The sequence below is a fragment of the Gallus gallus genome, chromosome 11 (genome assembly GCF_016699485.2).
Source record: "Gallus gallus isolate bGalGal1 chromosome 11, bGalGal1.mat.broiler.GRCg7b, whole genome shotgun sequence".
Lineage (NCBI taxonomy): Eukaryota > Metazoa > Chordata > Aves > Galliformes > Phasianidae > Gallus > Gallus gallus.
In genome coordinates, this window is record NC_052542.1 from 7,146,444 (window position 1) to 7,165,174 (window position 18,731).

General features: G+C 36.3%; 1 protein-coding gene across 8 annotated transcripts in view; it reads right to left on the reverse strand.

The window, feature by feature from the left end:
- Positions 1-7,288: 7,288 nt before the first annotated feature.
- Positions 7,289-18,731, reverse strand: part of PHKB (phosphorylase kinase regulatory subunit beta) — a 71,145-nt gene continuing 59,702 nt past the window's right edge. For 6 of the 8 annotated variants that reach the window (XM_015292390.4, XM_046899442.1, XM_046899440.1 and 3 more), the window contains 7 exons: positions 18,280-18,370; positions 15,866-16,068; positions 12,703-12,837; positions 11,741-11,870; positions 11,290-11,397; positions 9,824-9,964; positions 7,289-8,347 (listed from right to left, as the gene is read on the reverse strand). In XM_015292390.4, coding sequence (XP_015147876.1) covers positions 8,210-8,347; positions 9,824-9,964; positions 11,290-11,397; positions 11,741-11,870; positions 12,703-12,837; positions 15,866-16,068; positions 18,280-18,370 — 946 coding nt within the window. In that variant the 3' untranslated portion in view covers positions 7,289-8,209. Of the gene's footprint in view, positions 8,348-9,823; positions 9,965-11,289; positions 11,398-11,740; positions 11,871-12,702; positions 12,838-15,865; positions 16,069-17,363; positions 17,455-18,279; positions 18,371-18,731 lie in introns of all 8 variants that reach the window. The other 2 variants (XM_015292391.4, NM_001007831.2) reach the window with 1 other exon arrangement.

The window sequence follows — 18,731 nt, forward strand, 5'->3', positions numbered from 1 at the left end:
CTTTTCTTTTGCTGCATCTTAAAAATAATTATATGAGAACAGGATGCCACTGATCAACAATTAATCAGAAAAACTTTTGCTCTTTTTTGGATAGTATTATTTCTTAATGGATGTTAAACTCGTCCTCTTCATTCATGGCTTATAACTTTTAGTCTACAAATACTGTGTTGTGTGAAAACAATAATAAAATGACTAAAATGATTCTTTAAGGCATTTAAATAGTTCTTGCCTGCTTAGGCACTGAGAGAAGAAGCCATTCTATCAAGACAGTTTTTGGAAGTAGTGGGAACCCATGTGACTGCTGGGATATATTGCCTTGAAGAAGAACCATTTGGATCCACACACAGCATGTTTCGTAAATAAATGCAGTTGCTGACTAGCTTTACCTTTCCTTCTGTATTAGGGAATATGAAAAATTCTCTCTGGAAGTACAAGTAAACAAGCAAATTTTTCATGACTAAAGTTGTAAATTCCCTCCATTTATCTAACTGATGTTTACCAGTACAGCATGTCATGACAGATAAATTACCTTATATGCTTCTAGGTATCGCCAGCAATCTATAATCATAAGCTTTATAGTGACAGCAAGCTAGTAACACAGTGTGTGACAGGATTATACAGGGAAACGTATCTAGGCTACAGAAATAAATTCTGCTTCCCCAAAATAGCCTGATGCTGTTTCAGTCTTCATTTAACTTCAGTAGTTCCTGTCTTGAGTCATTGACACCTTCCACGTTAATATCTTACTTGTATTTTAAACCTTGCTGTGCAGACTTCTAATGAATATGTATGTACGTCCCTCTCCCTCTGGCTATGTAGTACAGACATGAGAAAACTAGCAGTAAACTATAAGGAAATCCTTGAAATTAGTACTAATGTTAGAATAATTTTGGTAGCACATTATATATATATTCCTCCTCTTTCTTTGGCCTTTAAAAAAGGAAAAAAGAGATGTATGTTCCCTGGTTATACTGCATGGACAAGAAAAGAAAATGCAACTGCTATCAAAGCTGTCATATTCCCCTGGGAAACAGATCTTTCCCAGAGTCCTTCAGGTCTTTTCTCCTCCTGCCTATACTTGCTGACTCATTAACCGTGAGTATAGGGAAAGTCATTTGGAGGGGAACCTCAGCAGTCCTTATTCTCTAAAAACAAATCATGTTTGAGCCTTTTTGTCACCACAGAAATAGGATTTCACGCTTCCCTGCTTCCTCCCTAATTATTAAATGAAATGAGTCAGCTCTTCTGTTTTTGTGGTTTCTTTTAAAGTATGAGAGGCAGGAGGATTTGTTTCATTTGTCTGATCTGAAAGTTGTTCTGATTTCAGGTTGCTTGTCATTCCTAGTAGGAAGGCTTGGTACTGTTGGATAGCACAGCTTCTGCTCAGATTCTGGGCAGAAGCTATTAGAGAACAGGCAATTGCCCAGAAGCGTGTCCAAGGACCGGCTTCACAGCAGCAAACACCAATGGTATTTACTGAGAAATCCATGGCATCTGGAGCTTTGAAAAAAGGAGACAAATCTTTAAAACATAGTCTAGCTCCCATCCTAGTGCTGAGACCCCAGAGGAGAAGTAAACAAGAAGCAGGACCCGTCTGTGTTTGTTAGCTTCTCTCTCTTCTTCCTCTTTCCATGGTGGCTGCATGCTCTGGAGATCTGTTTGTGCAGGGAGGTGGGAAGGAGGTGAACTATCCCAGTCTGTTCCATGGTGCAATCTAACAATTTTAAAAAAGCTTGTTTTGCATTAATATTTAGTTACTTTTCTATGTTACACAAACCTAGCATAACTTCTATATCTAATTTCTGTCTTAATTTAGTATGAGGCATTCAGTCAATAAATATGCATGTTGTGCTAATCACTTCAAAATCAGTTCTGGCAGTCAGTCTACCATGTGCTCTCTAGGGCTGTATATGCTGCTTGTTTGCCCACCATATAACTTTGATTTCTGCTATTTCCCAACTGGAAAAGTACACAACATGTTATTGGGGTAGTGTTCAGAGCCCTAGTTACGGATTATTATGCCACAGAAAATGTAAACATAATTCTTATCCCCAAGAGCTTGGAATTTGAAGTGTAAGACAAGCAAATAAAACGAAAACAGACAGACTGGGGAATTCAAAGAAACGAGATTATATTCATTAATTTGCTGCCAGCCTAATTGTAGTCAGCTTGTGGAAAAAGCGATAATACAATCTAAGGGACAGATTAACAAATTAATCTCTACAGAAACATTCTGAGTATGCAGCCTTCTATGTGTGACAGTCACAGTAAATGCCTAAGAGCTGGATGAGCGCTTTTGCTAGATTTCTGTATCTCAGCCATGTCTGTATTTTGCCAAGATTTAAGTGAACCCTCTTCAATGTGTCCTTCCAATCGCAAGTCCAAAGTAAAGACGATGCCCACTCCGAGTCTGAATGGTGGGAAAGGGAGCAGGCTTGAAAAAAAACAAGTAGTATACCTCATTTTCAACACGAAAATGGCAGTTATTCGTATTTGCAGGGGAAATTACCCTTAAATAACAGGCAGGGTGAGGCCAAAGAGAGTGTTCAGTGGAATTCTCACCAAGTGCCTTAGGGTAGAAAATGCAGGAGGGGCGATTACTTGAAGTGTTTCTAACTTTGAGTGAAGTAAAAATAAATAAATAAAAATCTGAAGCCACTACAGTATAAGTACTCCATTTATGTAGTATGAAGGAAATTGGTGTAAGATTCTAAGACCAATCATTTATTTGGAGAGTTTATAAGAGCCGTGGGTTTGGCTGGCTACTGGACGTGGGCTTTGAATTTCTGAATTACAAATTGTAAGTCACTTTGGAGTTAGCAACTCTCCTGTCATGAAGCATCTTACGAGCTCATCAGCTCTTCTCAGTGCAATTAGTAATTGGTATATCTATAATGAAAAATCTATTGTAGTTTGAAATGAATTTCAGAGTAAATTAGCAAAGATATCTCTCTTGGATAACTTTGCAGCATTTTTTAATCTCCGAGAAGAGTGTCTGAGTAGAAAAACCCAAACCTTCCTTCCTTGCATTTAGTCATGTTTTCCCACATTTTGAGAAAGCTGAATTACATTGTTTTTCTTATCACAAAAAGAAGGCGTTAGGTCTGGTTATGCAATGGTACTGAAAGAATAATGAGCGGTTTCAAATGAAACTTCCTTGTACGCAAAAAACAAATAACAGTTAACAAAGCTTGTAATGAAGTTTACCTTCAAGAGTACGCCTCCTCTTTCAGATTTTCATTCTCCTTTGTCTTCAGAAGTTACCTGCTTGCAGCCATTTTTTGCTTACTCCTATTATTTACTTCACTGTGGTAAGTATTTCCAATGAGTCATGTAGGCATATGAATTATAAAGATTTCTTCCTTATGCATTGGCAGCACACTGTCTTACTTTGTGTTTCATTTGATTGGTTTGAATCTTGTTTTTGTTTTCCTATCCAATATTGTTTGTTTAATAAAATGATCTAGTTTTATTCAGAATTTGTCTTAGAGTATTGTATTCTGGGGTCACCAGAAATGGGCCAAGACGTACCATATACAGCTGTCCAAAAAGCCCATTTGCTTTCTCTGTTGTGGTTTTGCTTCATTGGTGTGTTTGTTTTTCCCAGACAGAAGGCTAGCTTTGTTCTTTTGTGGATTTTTTTTTTTTTTTTTTGGTTTTCTTTTTGTGGTTGCAAGATAATCTATGTAACTTGAAACCAATTTTCCTGTAAGTATTACGATTTTTCTCCTTTTCTTAGTCTTTCTGACCTAAAACAAAAGGGAAAATGTTGGCTATATTTATCCTCTTTCATAACCTTCATTTTACCAATGTTGCAAATGTAGCTGGGCTTTCAACCCAAGAGGTTCAAGATTTCTAACACATCTTCTGTCACCAGGACTTTTGGGAGAGAGGGTGATTTTAAAAATAATACTCACTTCAAAATTTCTAATGCTTGTATCCATGGAAACTGGATAATGGGGAATGCCAGACAGCTGCAGTTGCTCAGATTTTTCTCTTCTAAAATTTTATCTAGGTCTGTCAGTACAAAACTTCACAGGCCATCTCCCAGTCTGCAGCATTGCAGATTGGATCAAACCACATTTGAGCTTTTCTGTAAAAGACACACCGAGTCTCTAATGCAATTTTGTTTTTCTAACTCCTTGTAGAGTGTTGTTTAACAAACTACACATTTGAGCCAACAGCCTCAAGCAGATAATTGTATAAGCATTTTAACAGCTGGACAGCACACGGCTGAGACTTGCATAGGGTCACAGAAGTCAGTCGCAACCCTAAGAAAAGAAAATGAGTAATGCCAAGAGAGTTGTTCCCTGTTATTCACACAGAAGCTGATGGAAACCTGACCGTTGGTATTACAGAGAACAGCATCAAGAATTTAACTGAATGCATTTGAAAATCCTCTACAAATTATTTTCACTTGCTGGCAGTGTACGCTCTAATAAAATTAGCTTAGTAATGCAGCAATGCTCATGTCTTGATTGTAACTTCATGACAGGTTTTTTAATGAAAATTTGTAAAATAATTCCAAATATTATCATCTCATATTAGACTTCTACATTAAAGGGCAGTTATTCTACTAAGACTGCTATGTAAGCCTTAATCCCACTAATAGTTTAATACAGACAGATTTTTATTCAAGAGTAGTCTTAATTAAATCTGTGTTACTAATCTTACATGTATTGTGTGTTAAGGACTGTATAAAGACAGTATCTGAAATTGAGGTCTGTGGTGCAAACCACAACATGCACAGTCCTTGAGGCATGTAGGCTTAAAAGACCAAGCTTTCTAAGATTTGTATCATTTTTTTTTGACTCTTTGACCAAAGCTGTTGACTTCAGTGAAAGTTGGGAATACAGGGCTGCTAAGTCTTGAAATGTTGCAGTTGTCAGCGAGGCAGTATGGAGTGGTTTCTTTATCTACAAGGCTGTTTTTCTGAAGTCTAAAATTGATTTTAAATCTTCTCCTAAGAAGCTCTGAATAAAACAGATGTATGGCCTCAACAGATCCCTGACTGGGATGCAAATGAAATGCACTGCATCTTGCCAATGAAATGAATGCAGGAATTATCTTTCTAAGATTGTACTGGAATTCAGAGCACTGATTCTAGAATTATTCCATGGAAATTTGAGGCTTCCTTTCAATCTCTTAACATTGCTATCAAACACTTAGTGATTGTGCTGTTGCCAGTGAAGGCATAGCTGATTTCATTTCTAAGTAATGAGAACGAGATGAGATGTCTTCTATCTCATCTCTTCGGTGAAATATTAACATGTAGCATTCTCACACAAATGGAACTGCAAAATATTTTTGAAGACATAATTTCTGTTATTGAAGCTGGGTACAGAACAGGGTTCCAGTATATAACAGGCCTTCTAGATACAAACTAAATAATAATATATGATGATAGAGTGAAAGAGATATCTGGCATGTCAGCTATAAATATTTACCTATGCTTTCCCCATTTTTGGGCAGGTTACATTAATTTTAATAAACTATTGCTGTCTACTAAGGCTTCTCTGCTTCTAATTGCAAATTGCACTGTAGTTAGGGTAGTGATGGTGCACTGTGTATGTGAGAGAATGTGTCAGTTTGCCACAAAGCACTTACTTTCTAGATGGCTCTTAACCTCTGTTATTTATATTCAGTGATATGCAAGGTATTTTTCCATGAGTTCTGAAATAAAAGTGTTTAAAGCAAATTAGAAGGTCAACTGCAGTAGAAGACTTGAAATTGTAATCAGATAATTCTTTAGCCTGCAATGGGATGTGTAACCTAAAGGCTTCAAGATACAAAATGAGTTCCTACGAGTATATACTATTAATCTGATCTCCAAGGTAAGGAATACTCCAGTACCGGGGGCCAGATAACGATATGAAAAAAAATGTATTCATAAAAAGTAAATTCATTTTGTCACCTGAGGCTTGACCCAAAGCCCATGTGAAGTCACGCAATTGATATGGAAGCTGGCACACAGGATCTGAAAACCTGCATTGTAAAGAAAGCTGAATTTTACAAGAGTTAGCAAGCTTTCTCCTTTGGTCTTGACTAATGCCAGAGAAGACAGGAAAGTCTAAAGGCCAAGTCTGAATAAGAAGCAAGTTTCAGAAACCAATTTCAGACAAATACTATGGTATGTTTTCACATTCTGATACCTCTTGCTATCAATTCTTTTTATAAGTACAGTTTTCTGAGAAAAATAACTTAGGAGGATTAAGTCTCACAATTTGAACGTTCAAAAGAAAATTTGCAAGAAGCTTTGGCATTCTGTGCTATATACTATATAGTTCCAATATTTGTTTACACAAGCCATGAAAAAATTAAGTACCTTTTTTGCCTAAGCTCTGCAGCTATCAGCTGGGTCTTGTCTGCGCTCTGATCATAACACCTGGAATAGCAAGGCAAATAATCTTCTGAACTGAGCCGAGTGACTGCTAATTTCTGAAGAAGCTATGCCACAGCTTCAAACTGGAATGGAAAGTGTACTTGATTTACTTTAGCAATCTTCTTTAGGATTTTTTACATCTGCTCCAAATATCATTTCTATGCTGTGTTTTTTTTTCCTTCTGGCTTTAGGGCATGCCGGAACAGAATTCATCCTGAAAATAACACCAAAAGTATCCTAGTGTTACACTCATTAGAAGAGCTACAAAAGAGTGTTTCAAGTCCGTGAAGAATATGTGCAATGGGGACTTATGGGGGCTTATGTCACTGTGAGTAAAATCACATAAAAGACACTATTCCTGTTTCTACATTTGGTAAGTGTTCATGTTTGTCTTGCATTAGTGTTTGGAGGCCAAACAGTGCATCATAAATAGCATTAAAAATGCTTTTGAGGAAATATGTGGAAAATGACTATAATTTTCCACCATGTCTTGTGATCTCTCAAAGAGAATGCCAGAAATAGGGGACTTGTGTAAAACAGCATGTTTTCTAAAATATCCTAGGAAGATGCATGCTTGCTACCTATGTAGTCACCGATCTGGGGCCAGCTGTAGCTTTACAGGTAATTTTACAGGTAAAAACCACACAAAACCAAGCTCAGCAGGTACAAGTTGTTGTACCCAATCAACTCCTAAAACACTACTGATCTGAAAGTAAATAAAAATGTGAGGATCTGTTAAATTGCTGTTACGCAATACTTAATCTGTCAACACAGCACTGCATATCGAGCAATCACTAACAAGTGTTTCTGCTGCCTTTTCCTTTACTTCCCCAATCACTGATTGATAAATGTATTCCAGCAGCACAGCAGAAGGCTGCCACTAAAGTCAATGGGAGTCTGTGCGTCACTCTAAAGTATTTTTATTAATTTATTTTTTTTTTTTTACAAGCATTTGATATATTTTAACTTTTATCAAAATAAAGCATTTAGCATATAGTATTTTCACACATTTTGGAGACAGAAAAATTTATTTGGAAGTCCTTCATGCACTGCTAGCTCATTTAGAGTTTCTGTCACTATTGTTCATTTGAAATACATTTCCCTGCTTGCTTTCTTAAAAAAAAAAAAAAGCTATAAAACACCAAACAATTTTTTCCTCTTATTATCACGTTTCCCTTTATGCAGATATTTAAACAACTAGGAAAGTAGTCATGTTTATTGCTGGAGATGCAAAAAGGTCATTCTGTTGCAGTGAAACCTGCGTATCAAGTTATCAAGTTGAAAATTAAAACCCAGACAGCAAAATTTGTGCTGAGAATGGAAGAGATGATTTTTTTCAAGAATATAAATCACTTGCAATTATTTTATTCACCTCCATTTTGTGTGCAGAATCAGGAAAAAACAGTTAATCGTGGTTTTATATAGTTGCAGTTTGTTATGCAATTGTTAATTACAGTGTTTTGTGAATTTCATTTAGAATTTACAATGAACTCCTTTGTAATTATAAATAAATAGAGGTATAAAAGCAGAATCTTACATTATATATCTCTAAGATACCAGCTACGGTAAATGCACAGTTTAAGATCACAGGTACAATGCCCTTCAACTTAGTCAAATGTCGTGTGCTTTCAGTACGCTTTCATGCTGCATAGTTGAGAAATGAAAGGTAAGGGGCACTTTGTGTCTCTAATGGCACTTCTTTCAGCAAAGGACGGTATGTATTTGTGTTACTAACCAGGGTTACTTTTCAAAACAGTATTTTAACGCATGCCTGAAAATATGTTTAACACTGAATAAAGCAACAATTACTACACCGTGCTTGAAGCTTTAGCTAATAGTACAAGGATCATCGTTGCTTGTTTTCACATCACCTTCTAGCAATAAGCTGATCACAGCCTTACTCAAGTAGCTGCATGTTCCCTTTTTTCCAACTGGATGAGTGTTGTAGAACGCAGTCATGTCATCCTGCAGGACAGGGAAAAGATCCTTCTGTGAAATGCTGATTATGAAAAGCAGACAAACACAGGTGAACAGGTGGAAATGCAGGCTAGAAATGCAGATGAGTTATAAACTCTAAAGCTATAGCACACTTCTAATCGATTTTCTGAAAACGATTTTTACATTTACTTAATCTGAACATGTGGAGAAGGGATTCATAAAACATACTGCATATATTTCTTCACTGAATTTTTCAGTGCTGGACCGATAGTGCCTTTTTCATATTTTTTCAATGTAATAGATGACAAAACCGCTCTCTTAAAGCACGCAGACAGTTGATTACTACGTGGTAACACTGTGCTACCACAATACTGTTCTTAACCAGGTCCTTTGGTGCACGCGTAGAGACGCTGACGCTATTTATTTAAAAATAAAATCTAAGAAGCAAATGAGGGTAGCACATGTACTCAATCAGATAAGATCTGCAAATAGATCTGCTTCACCGAACACCTGTCTGGCTCAGTTAATGATGTTAAAACAGCTGCTTATTCTCCAATTATGTATTGGCTGTTTTAATAAAGGTTCATTTCTAATTCAGGAAATGTGTTACTTTCCAATTACTTTATTAAATAGCTGAGATCGTATGGTGAAAATATTAGACCTTCCACAGTTTTAGGGTATGTTTGAAATTACCGGAGTAAACACCTGTGACATTTATTGCATGTTAAAATGGAAAAATGTTCAAAATGTTTGCAGATCAGTTTAATGGAAGAACATCATTCAGACAAAATCAGAATCTTAAAACTTTAGAGGAAAATAGTAGAGGACCATATCCTAATTCACCTCTAAAGAGAGTAACTCAGCAACAGGAACTGCTTTTGCATATCAATGTTATAAATCAATAGAACTCTCCAGGCAATCACAGATACTTCTGAATACATTGTGCACAGCAGTGCCAGAGTGAGCAAGTACGATCATCCACAGCAGCAGGGCTGCTTGTCCCACTACTTTTACTCATTTCTTTCTTCAAACAAACAGTCAAAGCAACCTATCTTTATTATAGAATTTCAGAGCTTTGAAGCACCAATGAGAATATTTAGAGGTCCCTAAAGCTTAAAACCTTTAAAGGTTCTTCCTTTAATACCATCAGTGATTTCTTTGGTCACTACGTCTTCCTCCATATCTGTGCACATATGATTCTAGGTTCATGTTTGCTGACCAATAGGTTTTTATTTTTTTACAAGTTTCTCTCGTTCTTAACTCTTTTCTGTTCTAGTTTTGTTCTGCAATTAACTCTTTCCTCTTGTAATGAATATTCTGTTTCAGCTTTACCCACTTCAGAGCTGGCTAACGCTGTGATCCCCTTACCACATGGATATGAATTCACAACTTAAAGTGCACGTTTTACCTCTGCTTTTGGCAGATTTATGCAGCATTAACACACACGCAGAACTAACAATTACAGCTAACTTCAGGTAGAATAGTAAATTGTGTTTTACTTACTTGGTGTTCAGCTCCCTTTGGCCTGTTGTGATCTTTCTGAAAGTCATGAAATGCTTCTTGTACCACTTTGTCCAAGTCTACTTTGTCCTGGAATTCTAGCTCTGGATTTCTCTCCAAAATAACAGATATAACCATCAGCAACTGTAAGGCAGAAAAAGACTTAAATTTAATTTGTTTAAGTGCAGGTTCCATAAGCACCGTAAACAATCACACCTATTTGTTTCAAGATGGAAGAAACTTAGTAGTGGCACAAGTAATAGCCCTGAAATAAGAATTACTGACGTTGGATGAAAGAATCACTGAAAAAGAAGGCTTTCATAAAAGGTTACTATTTCAGGTGGCTATCTAGTTAAGGACAAAACATAAATGACTGACATCAACATCTAACTTAGGGAGGCACGGAAGTTATTTTCCAGATTATTCATTCCAGTGAGCAACTACAAATAGCAGTGGCTCAAGCAGCAGAAACAGTGAAAAGCAGTACATACTGAAACTTAGCATTTGATGTATAATTACATATGGTATAATTGCACTACAAGCAAGTTCATAAAAAGTAAAGCCAACATGTAAAAAGCATTAGTTCTAGAGAATTTACATTCCCTATAACTCAAAGGTTTAAATAGGAAGATGAACATGACAGGTGACTTGCAGAAGTAGGCAGCAAGAATCTATACTGACTGTCTTTTGTTTGATAACTGCGTTATCTTTTAGCAAAAAGTGGACATGTTCCAGCAAGCAGCATGACCAGCAGCTGTTAGCCAGAACCGAGAAGGATTTAAATTATCTTTCTGTGCAAAAAACTCACAGGCACCAGAGACATAGACGTGGGAACTGACAATGAACACACAGCTGACAGCACAGGTGTCAGTTACCAAAGGTACATATGCTCTTGATCTGTCCAAAAAGTATCCGTTATTAGCTGCATTGGTAAGAAAAGGAATTTAAGGAAGCCTTTTGCTTCATATAGGAGACTTTTGCTGGAACATAGGAAGATTGAAAGTTAGTTGAGTCAGTAACACAAGGCAACTTATTAGACAGCCTCAGCAATATGGGAAAGAAAAATCTATGACAGGGCAAACTCATGCTTTATAACAAGTTTTTCCCTAGACCTGAAAACACGGTGGGAAAAGGCACAGGCTAAGGACTTAATGGAATTAGATGTCTTAATAGCTTTTGCATCCTCTGACCTACATGTATTGGCATTGCACTTAATATCTATCTATCTATTTGCTAAGAAAGAAAAACATCACAGACTCAGTGTATTCTGAGCATGCTGGCAGTAACCCGTTTAATCACAAAGCAATCCATGGAGAAGGCACTGAAATATAAAAATTTGTGTTTGTATTTAAAATGCTATTTCTATAAATATTTGAGCAGTTTTAAAATTATTTCTTTCTTTTTTTTTTTTTTGTGTTGTAACAAACTCATGCACATGACAAAATTTCCTTCATTATTAGACCACAGACCTCTACAATAATTTGCCTGTATTCTGGCTGGTCAATATTTTGCAGCATATCTTCAACGAGGAGGGAAAAATTCATTTCGTACATCGTCATATCCGATAAGGTTGGTTGCTGAAAAATAAGATATACTTCTACTGAGTAAAGATCATCTACATTAAATCACTCCTCCACACCCCCCAATATAGGCTGTTTGCTTGCTGAGTAAGTAATACACAGCCATCAAAAAGAAAGCATATTTCAAGAGCCCATAGCAACACAGCTCTGGAAAGGGCGTTTTAGTCTTATGATCCTACAGATGTGTTTTAAAGTAAGTGACTTCCATTCTATTCTAATTGTATTTTACCCAGTAAAGTGTACTGTGTATGGCAACATACAATTAAATATTAACAATAAAATAATTCTCCATTAATAGTAAGGTAGAGCAGAAATAATTGAACATCTCTGCACGTTTTACCTGTGGTAAAAATCTCCCCGCTACTATTAAACCATTTGGAGTTCTCTCCAAGATTTGCCACACCCTGTCATAGAATCCAGCAGGAGTTCGATTGAGAGAACCATCTATTTGTCGTCTGTTAAGCCAGCCTCTGTGGACAAAGGAAATTAATAATTGCAGGGAAAAAAACGTTTCAAATTCAGAACAAGGACATGTTCTATGGTGTAAGCCATAAGGTAAGCAGTGATAGTAAATGCCTTCTATGATGCATATGCAGCATACATTGTGCTTCTTGGGAAGTTAGGCTCTGCAGAGGGAATAAAATCCACTTGGTGAAGAACTACAAGAATTAACAGCAGTATTATGTGCCAAAGTTAAATTAAACTTAACTAGAAATTAAAGTCTATGGGAGGACTACTGGCTTTAATCTTTAATAGAGCTAAGTGGAAGTATTGTAATTATAGCTTGTTTTCTTGCACACCAATGCACTTTTTGGCAACAGTTACAGCTTGGAGAAAAGATCACAAGTTTCAGGAAGCAGAACCTTTCAAGTGTTGTAGAAAAAAATCATAATTCATACAATAAGCTAGAAGAAAGGGCACTGAACAGCATACGTGCTGTTCTTACAAGTTACTTAAGTAGATAGTATTGAGTAATTTTGGCACCTGTCCCTTAATGCGGGCATCAAGGAATATAATGCTTCACAGTACTGCCAAAGTATATAGATAATTACTATAACGTAAGGCTTCCAAAAGGATAGAGGTGAAAAAGGAAGCTGTAATGTAAAAGGAACAATTGTAGAACTTGGATACAGCTGAGAAAATGAAGAAGTGCATCCTGGCTACCTCTCTTTAAATAAATCGATTACTGATTGCAGATAGTTGAGTATACCTCTTAAATGGACAGGTATTTCAGAAACGCAAATTACTTGAATGGTCTTTTATGAATGAGAACAGCTGCCACAAATCCACACATCTCATTACCTCCCCTGCTGCTGTGGCTGAAGAATATCCAACAAGAGCTGCTTCACTTCACTAGGGGACATCTGGTACAAGTCCTTGGCTGGCATATCCCCAGCACGGAATTTCAGTTCATACTTCATGGCATGGATAATCCATCTGAAGTGAAGGGAGGAAAGCATTCATTAATTAAATGTGAAGTTTCCAAGCAGGAAGATTTAGTCTAGCAGACTACCTCAAGAAAATCCCACGTGATCCTGATAGTATTATTTCACTGTCAGGACGTTAATATAGCATCGAACACACTGCTGCTTGTACTGTTTTGTAGATTTTTTCATTTGTTTGCAATATAATATAAACTGAAAGAGATAACAAATAGATTTTTAGACATGGCTTGTGAAGCACACTTCTCCAACCCTTTCACCACATACTCACCTATGTACTCACTAATGCACATGCATTAAGACCAACATTTACTTAACTTTGGATGTTGAAATTCCTACTGAAAAGTGTGCTTTTGGCAGTATGTGTGTTTTGCTGGTATTTTTAAGAAAAACGAAACTCAGTAGTTTTGCATTTGAAAAGATTTCAGGGCTTCTTAATAGCTTTAGCCTTTGAAATTCCTTTTTCCTGTCCATCACATTCCATTCTTTTACTATTCCCTTTTCAAGAAAGATTTGATTAAATAAAAACATGGAAACGGTGAAGATTTTTCAGCTCTAGGGACTGGGGAGCAAGACTTGGCAAATTATTAAAGAGAAAAGGATGATTTTAATTCTACAAATAAAAATAATGCTGTAGCTTCTAATATAGTATAAAAGATGAACTAATACATATGAAGCAGGATAACTGAACATGGACCTCATTCACTTACCATCCACACTGTTTCAGTTCAAGTAGTTATTACAAACAAAAGAGAAAAGAAACATAACTAGTTTTTCTTCAAGTAGTCCATCATCTAACACCTTATCAAGTCTACGATACGTTGAAGAGCTGTTTACTCTCTATCAGAGAAAATGTGAAGTATTCCTAAAAGGTTTACCTTGTCACCAATATAGCCACATTTGACAGGTATTTTATTACTTTACCTAGAAAGGAGATAATTGTTTCCCTAAATCAGGTCATGGTCTTTTGGACTGAAGGATTCTTAGTAGCTTCAGAGACTTCTGAGATGTCAGGCCAACTAATTCAACCTTGCTTTACATTTGTAGTTTCTAGGATTATTCATTGAAGGTACAAGATACAGTGTATTATTAGGCTTCATGGGCATGCATTATCCAGAACATATATTTTATTTACTTTACTGTGTGAATAAGCATCTTTCTCGTTACTAAGATTAACAAGCAAAACTGGCTTTGATTCTTTTCTTTTTTTTTTTTTAACTGTTAATGCAACTGTATCTGCGTGCAAGTTGTTCACTGCTCTTTTCTGTTTGCAGTGGTCTATGTGACATAGCAATGAGAAGAGTGGGCCTCTTACTGAACTCTTCACAAATAAGGGTGGGCAGAAGTCAGTTGATTGGAAGGTTTTACAGTAATAGGACTGTCAGGCACTTGATATATTTCAACACGAAACACTGAAAACAAATCAATAACAAGACACTAAATCAAATCATTATCAAACTGGAATGCTCCTTCTGTGAGAAGGTTAATTTTGCTCACTGAAGTGGGTGATAACACTGGAATAAAGGAAATTGAATCTCCAGAATTAACCTTGGAAGAAAAAAAAAAGACTGCAAAAAGGATAAGCTGCAGCTGATGAGAACGGGGAAGAAGATTAACATGGATTTGTAAAGGCTACAGAAAAGTATTTAAGTGCAAAAGAACAGATATACTTCCAGTTAAATGTAAAACAAGTGACAAAGTTTTTGGTTTTATATAAAAGTAATACTAAATACTCTAGAAAATAAGGCTGCTAGTTTACAACTTCAGTGCTGAAATGCCATGTTTTCCCTATCAAAAATATGGATAGGTAAATTCTAATCTTAAACCATTTTCAATAATTCCGTGAATCTCAGACTAGGACCTGCTGTCTTCAAAGAAGTGCTTATTCAAATGCACGTCTGTTCCTAACTGTGAACAAAATAGCTACTGTAGATAGCAGTGTAAATACGGATACCACAGAATACGATAACACTCAACCATAAACTATTTGTAGGTCACATCATCGAAGAATTAAATAGAACAGTCCAGTCTGTAAATGATGTTTCACACTTGAATCAGGTTTGGAGTTCCTAAACTCTGTATAGCTTAACCTTGATAAGCAGTCAAGAAGTATTTTGCCTGTAGTAAGGACAACATCACATTATAGCCTCAATCACTGCAGATTAAGTGTTTTTGTGTAGAGAACTGCTCTTGAACAATGTCTTCTTTCTGCCAGATATCAGATACACTATCTAGGTGTCTCAGAATGTTCTAGGAAATTCTTTACTGGGACGTGCATTTGAACAACAGAAAACTTTTGTTACCTGAAGTTCCCATTACAGTCAATGCTAGAGAAGAAGCAGCTATTTTTTTAGGTAGACTATAGTCCTGCAACTCTGAAAACAAGTATTTTAAGTACCTTGAAACAGTGCTTCCAAGGGATTTGATTCTCATGGTTACTGGACTCCTAAGATTGATTTTGTTAAAACTGTATTATAAGCTCACTATATTAAGTGCTCAGCACTTACTGGAAACATACATAGGTAAGTGTTTGAGTGAGCCAAAAGCTGCGAGAGAAAGGCTTCACTGCCTCCACGACTCTTAGTTGAGTCAGGAAGAATGTTCTGACTGTTGGATGCTGGAAGGACTTGGTGACCCAGAGGTAGCACAATTCTTAGAGCCCCTTTGCCAACAACATCCCCACTACGGTATTTTTGGTTTTGAAGCCAAACCTGATCAGTAGCGAGCATTTAAAAATCCCACAGTTTACTGTATTGGCTATAGGAAAGCTTCAAATGAGGTATTACAAATACTGCCCCTCCTCTGCTTTACACTTTTGATTGGCAAATTTGAGAGCAGTTTTTTGTGAACCCAGTACTGGCACACTATTTCTAAGCTGGCTTCCCAGAAATGTAAAACTGAAGCGTACAAATTTTGCTGCATCATCGCACGTGAATCTTTTTTTCAGTGTAGCAACAATCTCTGTTGAAGCGCATATGTTTACTCGCCATGTCAGTAGTAAGTGCAATAGATACTTTACTGACCCAACCCGTATCTTCAGCATGCCACTGAAAAGCTCTGGTGAATTTGAGATGATCCAGCCGATATGTATGACAAGTTCTTGCTGAACTACAGCTTCCCTTTCATCTTGTAACTGACATTTTTCATAGATGATGTTCTTAATGACTGCCGGGGATAAGGGATTAGAAATAACTTCTTCCTCATGGCCAAAAGCTCCAAGTGTCACCTACGGTATATTGAAAAGAATTCAGAAGAACTGGAAAGGAATAAAAGCACCACAGAAGCAATTCAGAAACTAAACTTCATTAATTCTGCTTTTTACAGTACAAAAATAATTCAATGTCAGTGCTTGACGATTGTTAATACTGTTAGTTGGATGATATTAAATAACAAAATTCAATAAAGACCAAAGAAAATATGGAGAATGTTTTTCCAAATTAAAACTAAAGTGCAAGTCTGCCGCTATGGCTTCAGAATCAGACATGTAATCAAGACTGTACAGCAGGTTTAGATATCTTTGCATTTCTAACATCCCAGCTGTGGAGGTCACATAAAGATAGGAACTTAATTCTGAATTTTGTTTTCTTATTTCTGTGAGCATCCTAAAAGCTACAGCCTTCATCACAAGAGACTACTATGTTGCTGTACTGGATTGTTAAACTGCACACACCCTCCAAAAAGCTTTCTGTTCATTGTCAGTGAAACACACAGTATCACTATTTTTTCTCATGCAATAAGGATCTTTATTAAAAAGGACTTAATTAAGACACGTTTGGTTAAAAACTTGAAAATAAACAACTATAAATCATGTTCCATGCAGACTTCCTCAATAGCTACAGAGCACTAGAAGCACACATCTGGCCATCAACATGGAACAAAATAAGGACAAATCTGTTATCATATCATTCCATTAAGTTAAATATATGCATATTTTATTATAGAAATAAATAATATTCAACTACCATTACTAGGAGATAGCTCTTCATAAACTTAATTAAAATGCTTGTACTAGCAGATAAATTAAAAAGTCCTCCTCAGGAAGGGAAGAAACACTGATGATTAAAATCTACTTGGAGCAGAAACCTGAAATCCTGAAAGACTGTTTCTGAGCTGTCAATCCTTGTGAAAAATTAACTGACTTAAGCCCAATTACAAAGAGAGTGATTCTGTAGGCCACAGCGTTCTCTACTATAAAAAACAAATTTTACTGATTGATTCCGTCTCCGTTTGTGAAATAAAAGAGTATATATAAGAAAACAAAGGAGTTACGCAAAACATGCCTTATCCAAACACTGAACTGCCTTTTCAAGATCATTGTCATTACCTGAAAAGAAATTTATTAGCCCATAGCAGATGCAAGTATTAAATATATCTTCACTGTTTTTTTTTTCCTACAGACAGTGTATTTTAAAACTATTGGTTACTTTTAAAAGAAGCATTAGCAAACTTCAAAATGAAAACAGCCATTTCTCTATTTTCTGTTATCACTCCTTAATACATTTCTGAAAAGTAAAGACTTACCTGTTTACCCTGAACTAAAACATTAGTAATAGATGGTGCAAGGCTGTCCACTAGTTTACCTAAAAGACTTGCTGCGAAGCGCACAGCAGACCTGAGGGCAGAAAACAGAGCAATCCCACTACATATCAAAAGCTAGTTTAATGAATTCATGTATAGTTTTGAAGTCTGGCACAGCATTCAGAGATCTCAAAATCAACTGAATACATACATTATTTACAACGTGGAATTCGGATCAGATTTTTGTATTATCTTCTCTGGATTTTCATTTTTTAGTCAAGATACAGGTTAATGGATCAAAAATGAATTAGTTAGAACTCATTAAACTACCTGCACATGCCACAGAAAGCTTGTTCTTTTCTCTGCATCATCTTCAGAATAGGCAACAGATGCCTACTTCTCTTTTGTGACATGATATTCATTTTGCAAGATAACCTCAGTAACTTTTAAGGCCACTTAACAATAATTTTGCAGGAGAAAGAACACATAACATCAAGGCTTTGTTTTGTTTCCCAGTCAGGTAATATCACACATGGAAAGAAGACTTGCATAAACTGCTTGGTTTAAAACTGGCTTGTATAGAGACTTTTTTTTCATATATCCAGTTGACATTTAAAGATATATTTTTAATAATGATTTCCTGACAAAATACAGATTTAGTAGACACATATTTAAGGTTTTCTAGCACAGGCTTTGAGGTTGCTAAGACTCATTCATCAACAGAGTTGATGAATGAGTCATAACACTGTACAGCGTTAGTATTAAATTCAAACAGTTGATGTTGATTCCTGCAAGAACTGCTATGCACTTAAGAGATCACAAGCAAAGCATTTCTGAAATGCATTAGCTGACAATATCAAAACACACATAAGCCAAAAAAATCTCACGGAGTTCTGTTTCAGACCTCTGGGCACTTTACCTGTTTCCCATGTACCAGTAAAGTAGTAATATGTGGGGCTATAGAAGAAGAAAATTTCTGTGCAAATGCAGCACTGTAGCGCAACACCAACCTATATGTATGTCAAATGGCAATCATGGAAGAGAAATGAAAAACAGTTTACATATTTTGTTTCTAGAAATACTTTTGGCTTTTATTCTTAAAAAAATATGACCAAGGTATTTTGGTTCTATCTTATTATTGGCAAAGGCCCATTTTAACTGCAAGAACAAACTAAAATGAAAAACAGTTTTTAAATTTGAAGACTCATCTGTTAGGAGCAGTCAGAGAGCGGGAGAACAGAATTCAGGACAGGCTCAGCTCATGTCTTCCATAACATGAAATGAAATTTCTGCTAAGCTTCCAGGCAAAGTGATTAATAAACAACGTGTGAACCACCAGCCTACTTGCTGAGACCTTCTGCTGGTATCGTG